Raw genomic sequence first — 21,740 nt, forward strand, 5'->3', positions numbered from 1 at the left:
AGGTCCGGCAGCACTGGTCCTCGATCCAATCATCGACAGATTCCATCTCACGTGAGTCCTTATGGACGGCGGCAGCATCCTTAACCTGCTTTATCAGGACACTGTCCGAAAAATGGGTATTGATCTGTCAAGGATCAAGCCCACTAAAACAACCTTTAAAGGAGTATACCCGGCGTCGAGGTCTGTTGTACAGGGTCCATCACACTGGAAGTACTCTTCGGTTCACCGGATAATTTCTGCAACGAAGACTTGATCTTCGACATCGTCCCCTTCCACAGTGGCTATCATGCGCTACTCGGACGAACCGCTTTCGCCCGCTTCAATGCGGCCCCGGATTATGCTTAATTAAAGCTCAAAATGCCCGGACCCCGTGGCATTATAACAGTCAATGGAAACATGGAGTGCTCCCTCCGTACTGAGGAGCACACTGTGGCCCTCACAGCGGAGTACAGGGTGGCCTTAGCAAGCCGAATACTACATCGGCAGTCAAGCCACTGGACACTGTCAAACGAGTCCGGTCTACCCTGCATAATGACAGTCCGGCTTGTCAAGAGCTAGACTAGCAATTCAGCCTCCGTCACAGCCCCAACTGGATTGCGGCATATGTACCGCGCGTACATAGCTACGCACTAAAGATACCATAGGCAAGGACGGAGGCATATTAAAGTCCACAATACGGCTCGGTCCTACCTGGACCCTCATATTCTTCCTTTCTTTTTCCTATTTTTATTTTTCCAGGTTCTTTACAACCCACATCACTTTTCAATGGTACCAAGGGACCTTTTCCAGGCCCCTTAAGTGTACTCGATCGTCCATCCTCTCAAAGGATCACACATCAAGGCGAAAAGCAGCACAGACGTGTGGCAGAGTATCCAAAGGATCTTCAAGATCACCTTTTCATTTTTTAGGACATGTATACAGCTTTCCCTTGTTATCGGCATGTAAAATAGCCTTGAGGCCTATGGCATCTTCTGTAAAAAATACATCTTGACGTATCAATCAGACTATAATGGAAACAGTTTTCGCCCAACCTATTCGGTCTTGGCTTATCTCCTAATCTGCATTCCCTCTTTTCGTCCGATTGACTTATACACCTTGGCACGACTTAAATTGCCAGGGGCCCTACCCAGCCGCACATATTTTTCAAAAAAGAAGTCCGAACACTTTTACAGTACACTTCGGCGTCCCGAATATAGCATTATATGCATCGGCTCCGAATCATGTCTTTGTTCAATAGTTGGGTTGCCCGGCTCCTATGGTTACTACCTTATGTTTCGCCCGTTCGGCTAGGGTAGTAAAGGGAGAACTACTGCGATTGTGTTCCCGGCTCGTCCGGTCAAACACCTCAGTAGAGAAAGCCGAAAACTGACTGTCATGATGTGGCGAGAGCTGGTCAGCTATTCGGTGACTTAATATAAATCTTTTGCGATTTTTTCCATATTACACGAAGGACTGGCTTCGGCTCGGTCGCGCGCCTAAGGCATCCCAGTTCGGACAGCCGCATGCGCACCCGGGGCTAGTACTTAACCCCCTCCCCCCTGGTCAAACTCCTATGGCTAAGTGAAGGTACTAAAGCCGCATAGTTTGATTGCCTGGTTCGCTACGTCAATCACCTCCTTTATGGATCAAGAGGTTGGGTCAAGAGTGATTACACGTCATTCCGAACACCCCCGTAGTATCTACATGGGGGCTGAAGCCGACGACTGGCAAACTTTCAGAATAATAACATACGACCGCACAGGAGGAAATTAGTTTGGATGCAAGCATAGATATATTGCAAAAGCCTTGGTTTAGTCTGGGCAGCTCAGGTACATTCACCCGAGCATAATATCCTTCGAGCATTGACCCTCTATCAAACGGGCACCCTCTAAAACATCCTCAAAATAGCGCTCCGGCTTGCGGTGGTCCTTGCCTCCGGGCAGACCCTCAACTGCCACGACAGCGGCCTTCATTTTTGCCCAGTGCATCTTGACACGAGCAAAGGCCATCCACGCACCTTCTATACATACTGACCGCTTGACCGCGTCAATTCGGGGCAGCACGTCGACGAGTCGTTGCACCAGGTCGAAGTAGCTGCTCGGAATGGGTTTGGTTGGCCACAGCCGGACCATGACGTCCCTCATGGCCAACCTGGACATCCTATGCAGCTCGGCCCACTGCATCATCTGGTCGTTAAACAACGCTGGGCGCTCCCGCGTCGCGAATTGTGACCAGAAGAGCTTCTTCGTTGCATGTCCCTCCTGGGCCTCGAAGTACTGCTCGGCGTCGGTGGCGCTCTTCGGGAGATCCGCAAAGGCGTCTGGAGCACTCCAAAGTTGAGTGAGCAAGGCATACTTCTGATTGCCGAATTTACTCTGTAAAAGAAAGGGCTTACCAGCCGCTATCTGTTTGACATGCTTCTCCTCGCGCGCCGCACGGGACTCTGTCCGCGCCTCCTTGGCCCCCTGGAGAGCCTTGGCTAGTTCGACCTCTTGGGCCTTATTCTCCTCTTCCAAAGACTCGCACTTGCCGGCGGTGTCCTTGAGCTCTTGATCTACTTCGGTCACCCGCTCCTCATAGCGGCGGCGGGCAACTTGCTCGGCCTGTAAATCTGCGACCGCTTTGTCAGCAGCCACCTGACTCACCCATACCTGATCCTTGGCTCAGGCAAGTTCGCCTTTTAGGGTCTCGACCGCAGCCGCACTACCTGCAATAATGAATAGGACAACACAGGAGCTTGGACTCCGCATGGGCATACTACTTCGGATGTGCAAACATTCTTTCCACAACATACCTTGCGCCTCATCAAATCTCTTGTTGATGCGGACGAGATCCTCATCGGCCAGCCCCAGCTTCCGCTTGAGCTCGGTTACTTCGGCGGCCTGGGCGGTTGCCGCTAATAGTGAAGCATGTTTCTCAAAATAGACAAGTACATTATCTCCTACAAATATTATCGATCCTCTGTTTGGCCTTTTTTCAAAAGCCGAACAGAGTCTCACGGGCTACTATCTATACACAGGCATATTTATCATATGAAAAACAGCTAAAGACTTTACATTGTATACCTCAAAACCTGTTAACAGGATGGTGAAGGCTTCGTTCAGCCCGCTTTTGGCGGACTGAACCTTCTCAACCACCGTACCCATCAGGGTACGGTGCTCCTCCATGACGGAAGCACGTTGAAGTGCTTCCCTCAAAGTGTCTGGCGCCTCCGGATTGACGGAGGTCGCCGGTGGAGTTGGCACTCCCCCTCCTTTAAAGTGGGTCGCTCGCTCGAGTCCGGGGCCGTATGGGTCTCTAGAGTTGTATCTGGCTGGGGGCCGGACTGGTCCGGTCCCCCGCCATTGGTTTCCATGGGGATTGTGCCCCCCATGTTCTCGGCAGCCGAGGCATTATCCTCTGGCACCGTTTCAGCGGCCTTCCACGTCTCTCCCTGGCCCAGAGAGTCCCTTTTGGATGACACCTCGGTGTCATCTGCGGCACGTGGTGGAGAGGCTCGCGGAGGTGTTTTGCTCTCCATCATCTCCGCTGCCAAAGAATTCCTCAAAGACGATGATTGCGGGGAAGATCACGGGCCAAACTATAATACATAAACAATATGTTATACTACAATCTGTAAAGGGCCAGATATATACATAGTATCTTTAAATACTTACGATTCGGCCAGGGGCTTCGCCCTGGGACGCCACTGTGGGATGGCTTCAGCGTCTGAGTCTGAACCATCTGAGAGGGATATCTTCCCCCTTTTGGATGCCTCCGCCTCTAGGTCAGCAGAGGCCGCTCCCTTTTCTTCTCCTCGAGGGGAGGGTTGCTCTCTTCCTCCCCCTCTTCATCTTCATCTCCCTCATGGGAAGAGGGAGCTTCGGTATCTTCGGACAAAGCGTCCGTGGTACCTTTTCGGCGGAGGCCACCTCTAGCCTCCTTACCCTCCTTCTTGGCCTTTTTCTCCGGTGCCTGGTATGGCGCCGGGACCAGCATCCTCGTTAATAGAGGATCAGCTAGGTTTTCTGGTAGTGGGGCCGAACACCTGATCCGCTCCGCCCTTGCTATCCAGCCATGAATCAGGAATTAGTGTCTCAGTATACCCCTTGACTTACGGATCGGGATTATGTTCGAAAGTAAGAAGCTTACCTCAGTCACCGGATGTGCGCTGTCGAGACCAACATCTTCGATCTTCTCCGGCCACGACTTCTAGGTCTTAACTCTTTGTGTGTTTTACTGAAGAAGTGCTGCAGGGTTTGGGGGCCAGCCGGATTAACTCCCACATGCGGAGAGATCGGCGTTGGAATGGGAGGATCCGGCGGAAGAGCATCACCTGAATCACATCAGTGAGACTGGTATTCTTCTTCATCATGCTCTTGATGTGCTTCTGCAGCGTCATCACTTTGTCGGTTGACCCCTAGACCAGACCCTTGTTGGTCCAAGACGCGAGCCACATAGGAGGCCTAGATCTAATTCGGGAGTGGCCGCCCATTTTGTACCACGAGGCTCGGTGATATAAAACCACTCCTGATGCCACACCTTCACGGTCTCCACAAAGGCTCCCTTGGGCCAAGTGGTGTTGGGAAGTCTGCTCACCATGGCGCCGCCGTAGTCGGCGTGCTGTCCGTCGACCACCTTTGGCTTCACATTGAAAACTTTGAGCCATAGGCCGAAGTGAGGTGGAATGCTGAGGAATGCCTCACACACAATGATGAAGTCCGAGATGTGAAGAAAGGAGTTTGGGGCTAGGTCATGGAAATCCAGCCCGTAGTAAAACATGAGTCCGCATACAAAGGGATGAAGTGGAAACCCTAGGCCACGGAGAAAGTGAGGGATAAATACCACCCTCTCGTCGGGCTCTGATGTGGGGATGATTTGCCCCTCCGCTGGGAACCTGTGTGTGATTTCTGCGGTCAAATACTTTGCCTCTCGAAGCTCCTTGATGTCCTTATCTATCACAGAGGAGGCCACCCACTTTCCTTCAGAGCCAGATCCGGACATGGCTATAGTGTTTGGTGTTGATGGGAAAGATTGAAATTTGGGTGCTGGAGCTCGAGGGCGGATGGGCTAAGGAAGAAGAAGGCGTGGGGTAAAAAGATGGATCCTTATCCTCTTATAGAGACAGTGAATATCAAGTGCCCCCCTCATGAGCCTTTAAACTCGCCTATTCCCAAGGGGTCGTGCAAAATGGCACGGTTGGATTACCCAAACCCGTATTGATGAGAATCCCGCAATAAGGGGACACGATCTCTGCTTTGACAAGACGTGGCAATGAAGACCGCGCCTCGAAATGTGAAGCAGGAGGCTAAAAACGGTTCGAAATAATAATAAGGCATGACTATTTTGTTTAAGTATTTCACCCTTGTGGTTCAGGGTTGTAACTATTGTACAGAACCAGATATAGTTCTTTTGTTCAGCTGCTTTGGAATATTTGAAAGAGGAATCCGCCTTGCAATGCCGAAGACAATCTGTGCGCTGGACACATCGTCATTGAAGCCTGGTTCAGGGGCTACTGAGGGAGTCCTGGATTAGGGGGTCCCCGGGCCTCCGGGCTATGTGACATGGGCCGGACTGATGGGCCGTGAAGATACAAGATATAAGGCCTTCCCCGTGTCCGGATGGGACTCTCCTTTGCGTGGATGGCAAGCTTTGGCGTTCAGTTATGAAGTTTCCTTTCTCTGTAAACCGACTCGGTACAACCCTAGGCCCCTCTGGTGTCTATATAAACTGGAGGGTTTAGTCCATAGAGGCGGTCATAATCATACAGGCTAGACATCTAGGGTTTAGCCATTACGATCTCGAGGCAGATCAACTCTTGTAACCCCTATACTCATCAAAGTCAATTAAACAGGAAATAGGCTATTACCTCCATTAAGAGGGTCCGAACCTAGGTAAACATCGTGTCACTGCCTCCTATTACCTTCGATCCTCAGACGCATAGTTCGGGACCCCCTACCCAAGATCGGCCGGTTTTGACACCGACACTAGGGCCTTGGGCCTGGGTGCCTACTGGAGCTAGGTGTGGGCCCAATCCAGTGTGGAGTGCCTGTGTGTATTTATCACCAAATCTAGATCCGCGGTGAGGCGTGAATTGAGTGTTGCCTTGTTCCTCTCATCCCTCTGCTCTCTCTTCCCACCTACTTTCTCTACAAGTCTCGTTCTCATCCCCTTCTCCTTCCCAATTCTGCCCGTACACTAGTAGAAAAAGGGTCAAATGTGCGACACATTAGTCCCGGTTTGTAACAGAGCCGGCACTAATGTGTCCATTAGTGCCGGTTCCAACGGCTAGGCGGGAGGAGCTCTTTAGTACCGGTTCGTGGCGAACCTTTAGCACCGGTTCGTGCCATGAACTGGTCCTAATGAGAGTGGTGGCAGGATGTTGTCAAAGTGGGGCCCCTCCAACACCTTTACTACCAGTTCGTGCCACGAACCGGTACTAAAGGTCGTCCTATATAAACCCTTCATCCACCAGCACTCTGTTCTCTTCCCCCTTTCCCCTCTCCCTCTCCTCTGTTCTTCCCTTCTTCCTCTCGAGTTCATCACAAAATTTGCCCCAAATTTGTCAAGATTTGCAGCCCCCCATCCATTCAAATGATCACAAAGGTTAGCAACTTTGTCCTTTCATCTCTCATTGCTAGATTAGCTCTTGCATTGGTTTATGTAGTGATTAATTGTGGGTTTTAGTAATTTGGGAGGAATTATATGTGGTAGTATTCGATTTATATGCAAATTGAGGTCAAAATAACACTTAGTTTGCATATGTAGGTGTGGTTTACTTAGTGCCTTCTAAATCTCCGTCGTAACCACCGTCGAACGCCCGCACCGTCCCGTCGGTAGCACCACCTTGTGGTAAGCCTCTTGTTCATGAAATTTTATATAAAAAAATTGATGTTTGTGTGATTTGGATATATAGTTACTTGTATAATTATCTTACCCGTACGTTGTTTGTTATACATAGTGCCATGGTTTTGATATCCGTCGCCGTCGACCCTCGCCTTTGTTATGATTCGGATGTGGTATATTCTCTTTTAAAACTATTTGTTGCATTTCGTGTTTATGACAAATTATGCCCATCAAGCTGACATAGATATTTGTATGCAGGAGGTAGTTGAACCGGAAATTCCAACTGACCCTATTGTCGAGAGGTTAAATTTAGTTGAAAGAGAAAACGAGGATTTGAAGGAAAAATTGAAAAGAATTGAGGGGGAGAAGATGGAATTGGAGTTGCATGTTGCCGATGTCGTCGATGATCACAAGATTAAGATGGAGAAAATGCGCTTGAAGTTTAGAAAGATTAGAAAATATGCCTTTCATAGTGAGGCTTGGTATCATTATGCTGTTGGATCAATTGTTACCTTAGTTGCGATCTTGATCGCATTTGTTGTTGCATTTAAATTCTTTAGCTAGAGAGTTATTTGTTTGTTGCATTTAAGTGTTGTATGAACTTTATGTATTGTATTAATTTGGTGTTTTCGGTGCTGTGTATTGAAGATGAGCCGGCAATGGATGTACGATGACCGATGCTCTCCCGAGTTCATTAATGGTGTGCATACTTTTCTGCTTGCGGCTGAGGCAAACAAGCGGGTGGATGGTTTTATGCCTTGTCCATGTGCTTGCTGTAAGAATGGTCACAATTACTCTACGTCAAGAACCATGCACGTCCACCTGTTTGAGTCCGGTTTCATGCCCCACTATAATGTTTGGACTAAGCATGTAGAAAGAGGGGTTATGATGGAAGACAATGAAGAAGAAGGGGATGACGACAGCTATCCTGGCCATGGGTTCCCTGAATACGATGATACAACAATGAGGGAAGAAGCTGAGCTGGTAATCCGGAAGAAGCTGAGTCGGCAATGCGGGAAGAAGCTGAAGAAGAGGCATCGGATGAGCCCGTTGATGATCTAGGTCGGGCCATTGCTGATGCAAAGAGAAACTGAGCAAGTGATTTGGAGAAGAAGAAGTTGCAGCGCATGTTAGAGGATCACAAAAAATTGTTGTATCCGAATTGCGTAGGTGACAAGAAAAAGCTGGGCACCACACTGGAATTGCTACAATGGAAGGCAGAGAATGGTGTATCTGACAAGGGATTTGGAAAGTTGCTGGTAATGAAAAAGAATATGCTTCCAAAGGATAACGAATTGCCCGAGAGTATGTACGAAGCAAAGAAGGCTGTCTGCCCTCAAGGGTTAGAGGTGCAGAAGATACATGCATGCCCTAATGATTGCATCCTCTACCGCGGTGAGTACGAGGATTTGAACGCTTGCCCGGTATGCGGTGCATGACGCCTCTATTGAAGATGACTTGTACTTGCTATCCCAGTTACCATCTTCGAATATAATGACTTCCAAAGGGTACGAGATAAATGGTAATACATTTTACACGATCGCCCAAGATAAGAAGAGCACCAACCAAAACAGTGGTGTCCGCTTTGATGCAGAAACCAAGACGGGAAAGGAAACATATAATGGTTATATACATGACATATGGGAACTTGACTATCGACGTGGTTTGAAGGTCCCTTTGTTTCGGTGAAAATGGGTCAATATGATACGAGGCGGGGTAACGGAAGACCCGCAGTACTGAATGACAACAGTGGATCTCAACAATCTTGCGTATGTAGACGAACCATTCGTCCTAGCCAATGATGTGGCACAGGTTTTCTATGTGAAGGACATGTCTACCAAGCCAAGAAAAAGAAAAGATAAGGAAGCGAATGCATCGTACGATGAGCCAAAGCGACACATAGTTCTTTCTGGGAAGAGAAACATCATGGGAGTGGATGACAAGACAGACATGTCAGGAGATTATGAAAAGTTTGATGAAATTGCTCCATTCACAGTGAATATTGACCCGAGCATCCCGTTAAATGATGAAGATTTTCCATGGTTACGGCGCAAAGGGACACACGCGTAGAAAAAGTTTCACACCCAAAGATCTGGGATGTGATCGGCTTCACTATTATCACTTTCTTCTGTGTTTCACACCCAGGAGGGAATCTCTGTAATAGTTAGGGTAGTTATGTGTTTTGGCATTTGAACGCGAAGAAATTTTATGTGCAAACAAATTCTTTCATGCCTTTACTGACTTTTTCAGCTAAAAAGGCATTTCGTTTTTTAAATAACCTAAGCATTACCAAATTGAATATAATGATAAAACACACTAATATTAAACATAATAAAAAGAATCACTGAAAAATTTATTTTTGAAGTTAAGTTATTCACAAACTAGTGATTCACACAAATTTCAAATAATTCAAAATTTAAATTATTCAAATTTAAAAACTACCGGCACTAACTGAAAGTTTCTAAAAACTATCAAAAATATTCACAAAGAAACTCTAAATACAGCAAAAACAACTAAAAATAAATAAAACAAAATCAATAAAGCAGACAAGAAAAAACTAAATAAAAAAAGCCCATCTACCGGGCCACAGCAGCCTGCATACGACTAGAAACCCAACCTGTTGTTGGGCTAGGATGCAGGCTCGCAAGCCCAATAGGCCCCACATGGCAGAGTAGCAGAGGTAGGCCCAGAAGGCCTGCTTTAGAGAGGAGCTCAAGACAACAGCGGTGGCGGGGCTTATAAGCAGGTGCGAGCGCCCTTCGGCTAGCGAGGTGGGACTAAACTTCTGCGCCCCTCGCCTGGCAGCGCACCCCCTATAGTATCGGGTCGTGGCATCAACCGGTACTAAAGGGGGGGGTCTTTAGTACCGGTTGGAGCCACCACCCGGTACTAAAGGCCTGCCCTTCCCGCCGCTTGGCCTGGCCAAAACAGGCCTTTAGTACCGGTTGGTGGCTCCAACCGGTACTAAAGGTGCCTTATATATATACATCACTTTGAAAAATTTCATTCTCCCTCTGTTTCTTCCTCTGTTTCCCCATTGAAGCACCGCCCGCCCCGATCGATCGACGCCGTCGCCGCCCCCGTCCCCGTCGCTGCCCCCGTCCCGCGCCGCCCCCGTCGCGCGCCGTTGCCGTCGTCGCCACCATCCCCATCGCCGCCCCCATCCCCGTCGCCGCCCTCGTCTCCGTCGCCGCCCGGGGCCCGTCCCCGTCGCGCCGTCCCCGCGTCGCCGCCCCCATCACTCCCCGGCCCGTCGCCTCGCCGTCGTCGTCGCCCCGCTGTGAGCTCTCCCCCTCTAACCCCTCCCCCTCACCCCCGGCGGCCACCATGGGCGCCGCCCCTCCCCGAGCCCATACACACACACAAGCATGATGAACACACACACACACATTTCCTTAAGTTAATTAGTATATATGTATTTTGTATGTTCAATTAGTTTAGATTTTTTAGATTATTATTTTTTCACTAGTATATATGTATGAATGCATGTTAGATGGATATAATTAGTGTTTAATTAGTATGGAATTTTTTAATATAATGTTGTTTTTCTGTTTTTTAATGGATGTATAGAAGTTGTTTTTCTATTTTTAGTGTTAGATGCTAAATTAGTATGAAATAGCATATAGAATTTTGACATATGCAATGATAGCATAATTAGTGTTACATTTGCATATAGTATTTGTTGTCGACGATGCCCGGCCCGCATCCTCGCCGTCGACCCGTTCGTGACGACATCCTGCTTCAGAGGACCCATGTCCGGGACTGGGCTCCGCCGGGCTGGCACTGGGAGGTGCTACCTTCAGGGGCACGACGCTTGGTGAGGAACCCGTCCCCGGGTCCCGTCGTTGACCCTCATCTCCTTCGGTGCGGAGGGAGCCGGCCCCGCCGGAGGTGGTACGCCGCCGTGTCAGGGAGGAGGACGAGCACGTCCATCGCTACATGGCCGCTATGGACGTCAGGTTCTCCAATACCTGGCAGGTTCTTTTGGGAGATCACCCGAGCTATGATCCAGTGATGGTTCCATCACTTTGGTTGTCCACCGCCTAGATTACTCTCTAGTATTTGATCTTTATTAGCTAGCTAGCTAGCTAGTGATGTATTCGATATATAATATACGAGATGATTTATTCAAGATTATATATATTATTCGAGACGATGCATTCGAGATTATATCTATTATTCGAGACGACGTATTCGAGATTATATTCGATGATGCTTCTTATGTACTATGATTGATTCAGTTTTTCCTTATTAATTGATTGCATCCATGCATTGTAATTTGAATATATTTCTTTTCGATTAGTTAAATAAAACCTATGGCGGACAATACCGGCATAGAGGGAGAAGAGGCCCTGTTCAATATCATACGCAATCCTCGCGGGCCAGATGATGATTAGAATGAGGAAGATCATGACGGCTCCGAATATCTAAACAACACCGGGGAGGGTGATATGATATTCGATTGCGATGACCGAATTGATGAAGTCATGAACTATGAACATGACAAAGAAAATGTTGATCTTGAAACAACAAAGACCGGCGAGGTATATTTATATAAGCAGGCATCTGGTGATCATCACATGTTTTAAATGACTTGAAGATATATATTAACGAATCGATCTTTCTTCTTTCAGCCATCCGGATCGGGCAAATCTTCAGGCAGCAGGACAGTACGAGGCCCGGACAAAAAGTTGAAGGAGGGCGTAAAGTACAATATCGAGGCCATCAAACCTAATGGCGAACCATTAGCGCCTAAGAAGATTGCGGACAAGTTCATTCGTCAGTGCGGAGTTCTTGTGAAGGACCAACTCCCGATCTCCCTTCAAGAATGGAGAGAGCCAGCAAAGCCACGTCCAGATCTTACTTTTGTCGACGACAGACAAAAACTTCTGCTTTGGGAAACGCTCATGGAACATTTCACCCTACCAGATCATTTCACAGATGCAGATGTGGAGAAAGTCAAGGACGCTGCTCTTAGGAAGATGGCGGTTGCATTCAACAACCACAAGAATCGTGTATGGGACCAGTACGTCAAGGGAGGAAAGAAGACTCAAGTATTCAAGGGAACACTAGAGAAGCAAAGTGCTCATTGGGACGATTTCATGAAATTCAAGGAATCGGAATTATCTAAGGAACGGTCGAGAATAAACAAGGCCAATGCCACAAAAAATGATAAGTTCCATAAGCTGGGGCCAGGTGGCTATGCGGTGGGAATGCCTAAGTGGGATAAGTATGAGAAAGAGATGGAGGATGCAGGTGTCACAACGGAAACATTGAGCTGCCCCCCAGGTGTAGGACTTGGTTCTATGCGCATGGGGGGAGTTAGACCCGAAGACAGGCAAAGTTTCGAAGAAGGCATGTCTGGACGGAGCCGAAGATAAGCTACTTGTTGCAATAGAAGAGGCTCGATCGGGAGTGTTCGAGCCCAACAGAGAGAACGACGAGCTTACGCGTGCCCTGGGAAATCCTGAACACCCGGGAAGAACACGAGGCAAGGGCGCTATTCCGTGGTATGAGGGGTTTTCGGACTGGAACGCCGACTACAGAACCCGTGCGAGAAAGAAGATTGCGGAGGAGAAAAAGAGGAAGATGGAGGAGGAGCAGAGGAAGCTGGACTATGAACGCCTTCAAGGCCTAGAATCAGCGCATGCAGACTTGGCAGTCAAATTCTAGCGGCAGCAGGAGCAGATCGACTCACTTAGCCAGCAAAGGGGGTCTCAGTAGCTGCAGCAGCTAGCGGATGATCCAACATTGGATAGCACCGTCCCATCCATGCCGAGAAGCAGCGTGGGTTCCGCCCGGGCGACGCATTGCTGGATAGCTACCCAGTGGATGACATCATGGAGAACACTAACTGCGAGGTACACTTCAAAATGAAGAACATATCCATGAAAGTGGCGGACGCCGTTGCTTTTACAAATCCCCCCGAGGCAACCTTCCATTGCAACCCGATTCCAGCGGGCTATGCTCGTGTCTTGGTTGATGAGGTGGTGGACCAATATTCGGGGCTAGAGCTTGACATTCCTGGAGGTGACGAGGAGCACACACTGGGAGAGGCCAACCATCGTATCATCCTATGGAGAAAGGATGGCATCATCTTTCGAAGGCCACCGACACCGCGTCATCCGACTCCTCGTCGAAGTCCGCCACCGAGTCAGCAGAGTCCCGCTCCTCCAAGTCCACCAACGCGTCAGGCCACTCCTCCTCCAAGTCCGGCACAACTTCAGGCCACTCCTCCTCCTCCAAGTCCGGCAAAGCGTCAGGCCACTACTCCTCCAAGTCCGGCACAGCTTCAGGCCACTCCTCCTCCTCCAACTCAGCCACGTCAGCCGTCTTCGCCGCCTCAGCAATCACGGAAGAGAGCCGCCTCAGCTATGGTGCGTAGCGGTACAAGTCGAGGTAGTACTGGAGGTACAGGCGGAGGCAAGCGATTTCAATATGGTCCAAGCAGCCTCGCGCCTCTTCCACAGAGGCCTTACGACAAGTCCGAGGAGGAAAATGCAGCTATATCGAAGGCCGAGGTGGAAGCCCATTTTGCACCGAAACCGCCACGCCGCCAAGTGAGAAAGTGCCTGAGGAAAAGATTGACCACTTCATTCGTATGGCTAGAGAACCAGCTCCCAAGCCTGTTGACACAGACTATGAGCGCCACCTCAGGAAGTTAAATCGAGCACGTCTACAGAAAGAGGCGAGCTCAAGCACGAGCAAATCAGCTGGCAAAAGGAGCGGTAAAACCGTTCCCTAGCTGGGAGAACAGGCGGCGCAATCAATCCCCCCGCTTGTTGTGCCAACAACACACGAGAGTACGCGCGCCCAATATTATTGTGGGCAAACCGTTAACGTTCCCAGGCTGGGCGATGTGGTAATAACCGAGGAGCATATTGAGCAGGCTAAAAGGCTCATGATCACTATTGGACAACTCCTCGATATCGAGCCCATGTCTTTGATTAGAGAGGGGGAAATAAAACGGAAATATGTTCGGGGCCAACTTTTGGTCGAGCCAGACGAGGTCAAGAAGCTCCCAACGAGAATGTATGAATTGCATCAATGGTACATGGACATTACCAAGATTTCCAATCGAGAGTCCCTCATGGTGAATGTCAAGAAGGATCATTACTACCATGAGAAAGCTATGTCCGTTGAGTATTCAGAACTATTTCAGTTATATAATCAAGACACACTCGACAAATCTATCGTCAGTTGCTATTGTCTGTAAGTGATTTCTTTCTGTAATTTAAGTCTCAAACTAGCTGTAGTGATCATTTTGATCAATCATTACCTGTAATTATCCTCACTATATTCTTTTCTGTGGTATTATGCAGGATGAAGATTTATGAAATGAAAAAATGTGGACGCTATGGCATTGGGTTCATTGACCCAAATACCATTAATGAATACACATGGAAATTAGATCCATATTATGAAAAAAGTGTAGAGGAAAGCATGCTAGAGTTCTTCAAGTGCCTCAATACCAATGAAGATATACTACTTCCTTACAACTTCGAGTGAGTCACACTGTCCTGTACTACAAATTCTGTTTTTGCCTACTAGCTAGCTACATGTTTTTGCTTACATACGCCCGCTTAATTAAGACATGCAAACGTGTGTGCATGCAGATTTCACTGGATCTTGTTAATCATTAAAGTTGATGAAGGAACAGTTGAAATACTGGACTCACTACTTAAAAAAGCAAGTGACTACACCATCTTGTTTGGGATAGTCAACATGTAATTTCAATCATTATTAACTATATCGGCCTATTTAGTTCGTCATTTCCTGATATGAACTATTTAATAACCCCTTTATTCATTTTCTTTGTCGGCGAGCAGGGCTTGGGCAAAGTTCATCAGCGTCACTCCAGGCCAATGGAAACGAAAGCTGAAATGGTATCAACCCAAGGTAAGTAATTAAGTAGTACTAACTAGCTAGCTGCCATCACTTTAATTATCATGCTTGATTAATTATTATCTGATCAAATTCCATTCTCGTAAATGCCCTGAAGAAGGCGCCGGGGAATAATCTGTGTGCATACTACGTGCGAGAACATTCGCATGATGGCGTCCGAAAGGAGCATATCTCAAAGACAGGAGTGGGTACGTTTGTCAGAACACTGTTCACAATTTTTACACCATTATCGATATCTAGTCACACAACTAATACACATGCATATTGATCTCCTTAACAGTTCAAAGAGGTGCGGAAGCAGCTCCTAGCAGAGGACCGCATAGAAGCAATTCAAGAGAAAATAGCGGGATTTTTGCTCGACCAGGTCATAGATCCCAAAGGAGAATACTTTTACCCGCTACCGCCCCCATGAACCACTTCCAATTGTCATCGTGCTCCGAAGGCACCAATTAGGCTAATGCCACTGGTTCCGAAGGCACCAATTAGGAGAAATTGTATATAGCTACCTAATTGTATACATATATACATGTGTGTATATATGTGTGAATTAATGGTGGTTGTGAGACATTCGATGATATATATATATATATATATATATATATATATATATATATATATATATATATATATATATATATATATATATAGTGTTACTATTCATCATCCAGGATGCATAATAAGTTATTCTTCATCTGAGTTAATCTTACGACCGCTTTCTAAATAAATTGTGTTTAGAATTTAAATAATTACATGTATATTGATTCAATATGTAAAATTTGGTATAAAAAATAAAAATATAGGTTATAAGACCAGAAAAATCACATTTTATGTATGTTTTACACTGTGTTTTACATTCGTAATTTTACGTAACATGAAATATTTTTTACGGTGAGTACATATTTTTTTACGTTCTCTTTTTATGTATGAAATAAGAAAAAATTTACGAAACGTAAAAATACGGCGAATTGATGTCAAAATAGTTATTCTTCACCCCCTCTTTTTTACCATCAATGCACCGTAATTTTACGTTTCGTAAGTTTTGTCTTATTTCCGACACAAAAAGGGACCGTAAGAAAAAATATATAAATGCCGTAAAAAATATTTTATGTTATGTAAAATTACAAACGTAAAAACATAGTCTAAAATACACATAAACTGCAAATTTTCTTGTCTTATGACCTATATTTTTATTTTTTATGTCAAATTTTACGTAGTGAATCAATAGGAATGTAACTATTTGAATTCCAAACGTAATTTAATTATGAAATGATCGTAAGATTACCTCGGGTGAAGAATAACTTATTCTGGACCCTGGGCGATCAATAGTAACACTATATATATATATATATATATATATATATATATATATATATCGGTTCTACTAGAAATTCTATTTATATATATGGATAACGTGTACAATATGTAGCATCGTAAAATACCAGTAAACAAAAAAGAATTAAATGGAAAACATAAAATTAAGTGAAAAAGAAATCATAAACCCAAAACCTCCCCCCCCCCCCCAACCTTTTAATACCGGTTGGTGTCACCAACCGATACTAAAGGGCTCCCTGCCCCCGGAGCTGGCTCGTGCCACGTGGTTGCCCTTTAGCACCGGTTCGTGCTGAACCGGTACTAAAGGGGAGGGGGGGGGGGGGGGGGACCTTTAGTGCCCACACTTAGTGCCGGTTACCGAACCGGGACTAAAGGGCCTTATGAACCGGTGCTATTGCCCGGTTCTGCACTAGTGGTACGATCCCAGTCGAGAGCCGGGTTCGTTACATGTCATGACTTACTGCTATACTCGGCTAGTCAGCTAACAACATATATACAAGTACATTCGAATGATATCATCTAATAATCCTCAGACCTTAAACACAGGAAAACATAATGATAAGGTAGATAATATTAATAAAACACATAACATTATGGGAGCTGGAAGTGTGCAATTGTTGTTCTTATTTTTTTACACTTGTGCTGAGATTTGATACCATTGTCATTAGCTTCAGTTTTCTGGTTCAGTGCTGAACATGGTCTATAGGCTAGCCAACGACGTGAAATATACACTAACATGCTTAACTTGTATGGAAAAGCTTGTCAGTTTCTTCCACCTTGTGTAGGCGATTGAAACAAGATTACTTTTCTACCATCTACAAGTTCCCCCTACTCATTCATGCTATTTCGCTCAATTTCTTAAGAGAGGCATCTTTATTGTTCAACAGAATGAAGGAACAAGGTATCATGCCTGTAATGGTTTGCTTCCATTGGCGTTTGACTTCAGAAATTACGGTTACCTTCCTTGAGGTCAACCAATGTGACCTAACTTAACAGTTAGTTATAACTAAGCCTCACCAATAATCGCAACCACATCATGCAGTTACATTCTTTTGCATGAAGTTGTGAACAAACAAGTAGAACAAAAACCACTGGTATCAATTGGCAACGAAGGAGTGCATTACCAGCTAGAGCATTGAACTACTAAAGAAATAATAATATCACATCTCAAAGTTTCTAACAGATGATCAAAGCACATCTTGTAAGGCGAAATGCCATAGATCAAAATCATGCATGAATACTAAGGAACCCTAAAACTTAGCAGTTGTTGCAAAACAAGAAGAAGCTATAAGTAGCTAAACGGCTCACACATCCATCTAGTGCAACATTAAACAACACTTATAACAACACACTTTCGAAGGCTTGAGTGTAGCTAACAAGCTCTGAGCACTAACTAATACCACCTCCACCATGAACATCTGTTACCAAGATCTATCCAGGTTGCAAAAGGATAACAAAAGCTATCGTTCTACACAATGATCACTGGCCCCATCTGAATAGAGCATGCTTGGATACACCCAGAGGGGCTTCATGTAGTGGCCCCAATATATTACGCACTGCCTGATGGAAGCGTCCCAAGGATCATGTGCGCTGTCCAGCTCGTGTACTCTCCAAGGTGGAGAACTCTCGGCGTAATACAATGAATTGCTCCTCCCTCCCCATCGTTCTGGGTTCATATTAGATGATGGCATGTTCTTCATATCACATCCTGCAAAGACTGCCCAGCTGCCCAACTTTTTCTTGACAACCCATTTTGCAGGTTTGCTTGACATGTCGAGGTGAAGTGTACAAACCTTTTTCAAAATACCACCATCCTTAATACGTCTGCTCCAATGGTCAACCGTGATGAACATGAGGAGCATGTCACCAGAAACCACTAGCCATGATGTTTGGTATGGAGTTCTGATCAAGTGGGGAGACCACTCAGTTATTATCTCTTGTAGGCCAAGCTGGGGCGCTAACTCGAAAGAGTAGATCCTTCTATGGTAATCCATGGCAATAAACTGACCCTTGAATTCCACGATTTGAGTTATCTGTGCACCAGAAGGAAGTTTGAGTTCTGACCAAGAGTCGCTTCCAACTGGCCAATCAAATAGAGAGAATCGAGTGCCCACAAGGAGATGTGAATTGGGTGATGTAATGGGAGCTGTTAGAACACCGAAGAAGTACAACTCTGCAATCTCTGAATGTTGAGCATGTATTTTGGTAGGACTAACCCGCTCGCAGCCACTGATTGGAAGACATGGGGGTGAAACTTTGGAACCACTGAAAGGGTCAACAACAAGACAATATCCACGGGAGCAAAAGAAGATGAGATGACCATAGGAAGGGCCAACACAATACATCTTTTGTAGAATTTCTTCATCAATCTGGCAGCGAAGAGTGATGTTTTGGTTGGATGGGTCAATGACCTTACAGGTGCGCAACTTGCAATGAATATCGTTAGATGGAACATGAGGAGCGTCAACACGGATGTTGGTTTGGATGAGGAGAGGGGGGAACAGGGTGCAGAGGGTAGATTTGGATGGGTATGACAAGAATGCAACACGCCAAGAGCGGCATGTTGCAGAAAAGGCAAGAAGATCACGTACAGAGCCTAAGAGATGAAGAATAGTGTGCAACAAACCATCTGGGAGGTCTGCCCACTCTTGGAGTCCAGATAGAGTAGTACGTGCGGAGACACACAGTTTGCTGTGCGTTTGCATGATGAAACACTCTGCAAAAATACAACAATTCAGGGGGAAAAATTCAGAAAATAGCATGCTATAACCATGTATACGCATAATAACTTGATCTTCAGATTTAATGAATAATATATGTATATCAATAAACTTGTTATACATAAGTGTTGAGAAATAATGTTTTCAGAGTACACTTTGGTGGGTTCTCATGTTTAATATAAGCATATAAAATTCAACAAAACAAGATTTGCTTTTGGCGAATGTCTCAGGCCCTCCAGTTAAAACTTGAGACTTATCCATGATTGCATCTTCTACATTCAGAACATTTTTTTGTGACTGGTATTCTTGTGTTCGGGGCAAGATAAATAGATAATAACATGTGAAAAAGGTGTCAAATCTGTCACGGTAGTTAAAACTTCTTTGTGGAACCTACATTTATCTTTGGAACATGAGAATAAAATGGTGATGGATCCTATTCCCTTTAAGAAGAGACAATGCGCCATAAGTGACAACAATGCACAACCAATATGGAAATACTACCCAATATTGGGACAATGGAATATTTATTTATGTTTGATGCTTCTTTCCAATTCCAGATCACTATTTTCATAAATTATTACCAAAATGAAACTATTACTATTATCTTATCCTATGTTCAAGTGCTCATGTTCCTCACCAAATTGTAAAACCCGTAATTGATGGTAAAACCGTTAATATATGGCAGATAGTTGCAGCTTAAATCATGTCAGCGACGGAGCTCCTCTACTATGGTGCATATTTTATCTCCTACTTGCAGCCCATGGGCATCCTACCTTGATTTAATTGTTCCTAATTCTCTCCCGCTATTAGTAGTGTTGCAGAAAAACATATAGTTCAGCGGAAAAGTCCATTGGTCACACCTGACTACAGGCGGCGGGATTTGCAGTCCCAGATGAAGTGGTAGAAATGTATACCCAAATACCCAATAATGGACTGGACTTTTTATTTACGTTGTGACGAGTCTTGTTTCAATTTACACCAGACTCAAATTAAATCAGAGCTGATTTTGTTGTAGTTTTCACTCCACTGAAATTGACGAGGTTGAAACCAACTACATTTGTCTGTTCTAGGATTAGCTCATCAACTTGTTTGGTTAGTGACAGTAACACATCTTACTTACCCTATTACCAGCGTGATCCGAGCTCTTGTGATGAGACCAACCAAGCGGAAATTCTAATTAGAACACACATCCACGCCATATGATGAACCTGGATAACACAATAACTAGGGTTTAAATGCATTCACATACGTGAGAGAGGGAGAGGAAGAAAGGAGGAAGGGGAGGGGAGAGCAGACCTTGCAGAGGTGATGATGTAGTGCCACATTCAATGTACTCGTAGGAGCGATATCTGGTGAGACATGGACTAGGTATAGAAGTGGGCAGCCATGGAGGAGGGGCGGCGGTGGCGGAGGAGGAGGATCGGTTAGGGTTAGGGTGTAAGGAGGAGAAGGAAGGAAGCATTTTATATGGCCCGATGACATGGGATGAACGGCAGGATGGTGTCACTTTTAGATCTAACGGTGGGATGGTGCCGCTTTTAGGAAAGGGCCCATGTCGCTGCACCACTCGGTTGCTATCTCCTGCGGGCCCATTCGAGGGTCCAACCGCAAAGTTTAGATCACCCTATCATAGTCCATGGCAATGAACAAACCGTTGAATTGTACCATCTGTTGTATTCATCCATGAGGAAGCTTGTGTTCATGCCAAGTGTCACTTCCAACGGGCCAAACAAATAGGAAGGACAGAGTGGTGACAAGGAGATGTGAGTTGGGCAATGTAGGTGGAGCTGTCAGAGTGTGAGCATAATAGTACTCCTTCGTGACAGGTAGCAAAAAAGGCAACAAGATCAAAGAATTAGATCAGGGCCAGTCGAGAAATGATAGAGTCCAGCAGACCCTCCGCGAGGTAAAACTGTAAAAGGCATGTATTAGTAGAATGGACTAGAATACAAAAAACTAATAGAGTGACCAACACAAAATTCTTGATATGCTAGCTGTAATATACAATCTAACATTGCATTTGCATCTCATACATCTAACGTTGCTGCTAATGTGACCTGCATAACAATAATAAACAAATGCAATAGTACTTCTGAAACAGCCTCCTCCAGGCTCCACTGCAGCCTAAACCTTTAAACACTCCATGAACTCAGACTAATTGCCTACTGATGTTGTACTAGCACAGGTGAAACATGGCATGGACAAATGCATTCGGGTTGCACTTAAGTACGGCTGTGTTAGAATGGAAGGAACAAAAAGAATGCATGTGATCGAAGAAGAAATATCGAAGCTGTTGCGAACTAAGTGGAGATACACAGTGAATTGTTCAGGCACGGCACGAAGAATTCAGACGGAAGATATCTGAACAGATGACTTGTCTCTGTTGCTGTAGCCAGCGATTTAGTTGAACAGCATGTGTAAGGGGTGGTCTGGCCTAATCGGATCAATCTCCATTTGTGATCCCAAGTCTTGCCTTTCTGATCAACACACCCTGTATAATGTTTCTGCTTGGTGCTTGGTGTTCTGCGGCTACTTAATGTTTCTCTTCCAAACTCACCTAAGGGTTCTTGCACTGGTGAGTTCAGAGAAGCCATGGAAGTACATGGTCGGACAGGGAGAAAAAGGCATGATTCGATAGGGAAAGCTAGGAAGGATGTATATTTATGTATACCTGGCAGACAGCGAGTGGAAATAGAGGTGCTGATTGTAGTTGTGTCACAACAACAGTTATTTGACTTGACATAAATACATACATAGCATCCCTACAGATAGCAGCAGGCTTATTGGAAGAGCAACTCGCATGGAAGATCTACTACTTGGTTGAGAAAACACAAGTTGTCTCAAAGGTAAACACCAACTTAGCAAAGAAAAATGATTCACTACATGCACATCCATGAAAATAGCACAGGATGAATATCAGTGCGATGGATGCAGAAGCAGGATGTTCATAGCCAACATCTTAATATAGATCGACGACAG

At 45.6% G+C, this 21,740-nt stretch overlaps 1 protein-coding gene across 1 annotated transcript; it reads right to left on the reverse strand.

Annotated features, from left to right (window-relative positions):
* Positions 1-17,252: 17,252 nt before the first annotated feature.
* Positions 17,253-20,184, reverse strand: LOC125517945 (uncharacterized). The gene is made up of 3 exons (XM_087537560.1): positions 20,058-20,184; positions 19,882-19,969; positions 17,253-18,757 (listed from the first exon to the last, which is right to left on the reverse strand). The coding sequence occupies exon 3, from the start codon at positions 18,744-18,746 to the stop codon at positions 17,502-17,504; it is 1,245 nt and encodes a 414-aa protein (XP_087393686.1). The 5' UTR covers positions 18,747-18,757; positions 19,882-19,969; positions 20,058-20,184; the 3' UTR covers positions 17,253-17,501.
* Positions 20,185-21,740: the final 1,556 nt, after the last annotated feature.

The sequence above is a fragment of the Triticum urartu genome, chromosome 7A (genome assembly GCF_056163025.1).
Source record: "Triticum urartu cultivar PI428250 chromosome 7A, HENAU_Tu73, whole genome shotgun sequence".
Lineage (NCBI taxonomy): Eukaryota > Viridiplantae > Streptophyta > Magnoliopsida > Poales > Poaceae > Triticum > Triticum urartu.

What these genes read in the sequence shown, in the direction of transcription:
- LOC125517945 (XM_087537560.1), bottom strand. Translation starts at nt 18,746, where the DNA reads ATGCAAACGCACAGCAAACTGTGTGTCTCCGCACGTACTACTCTATCT.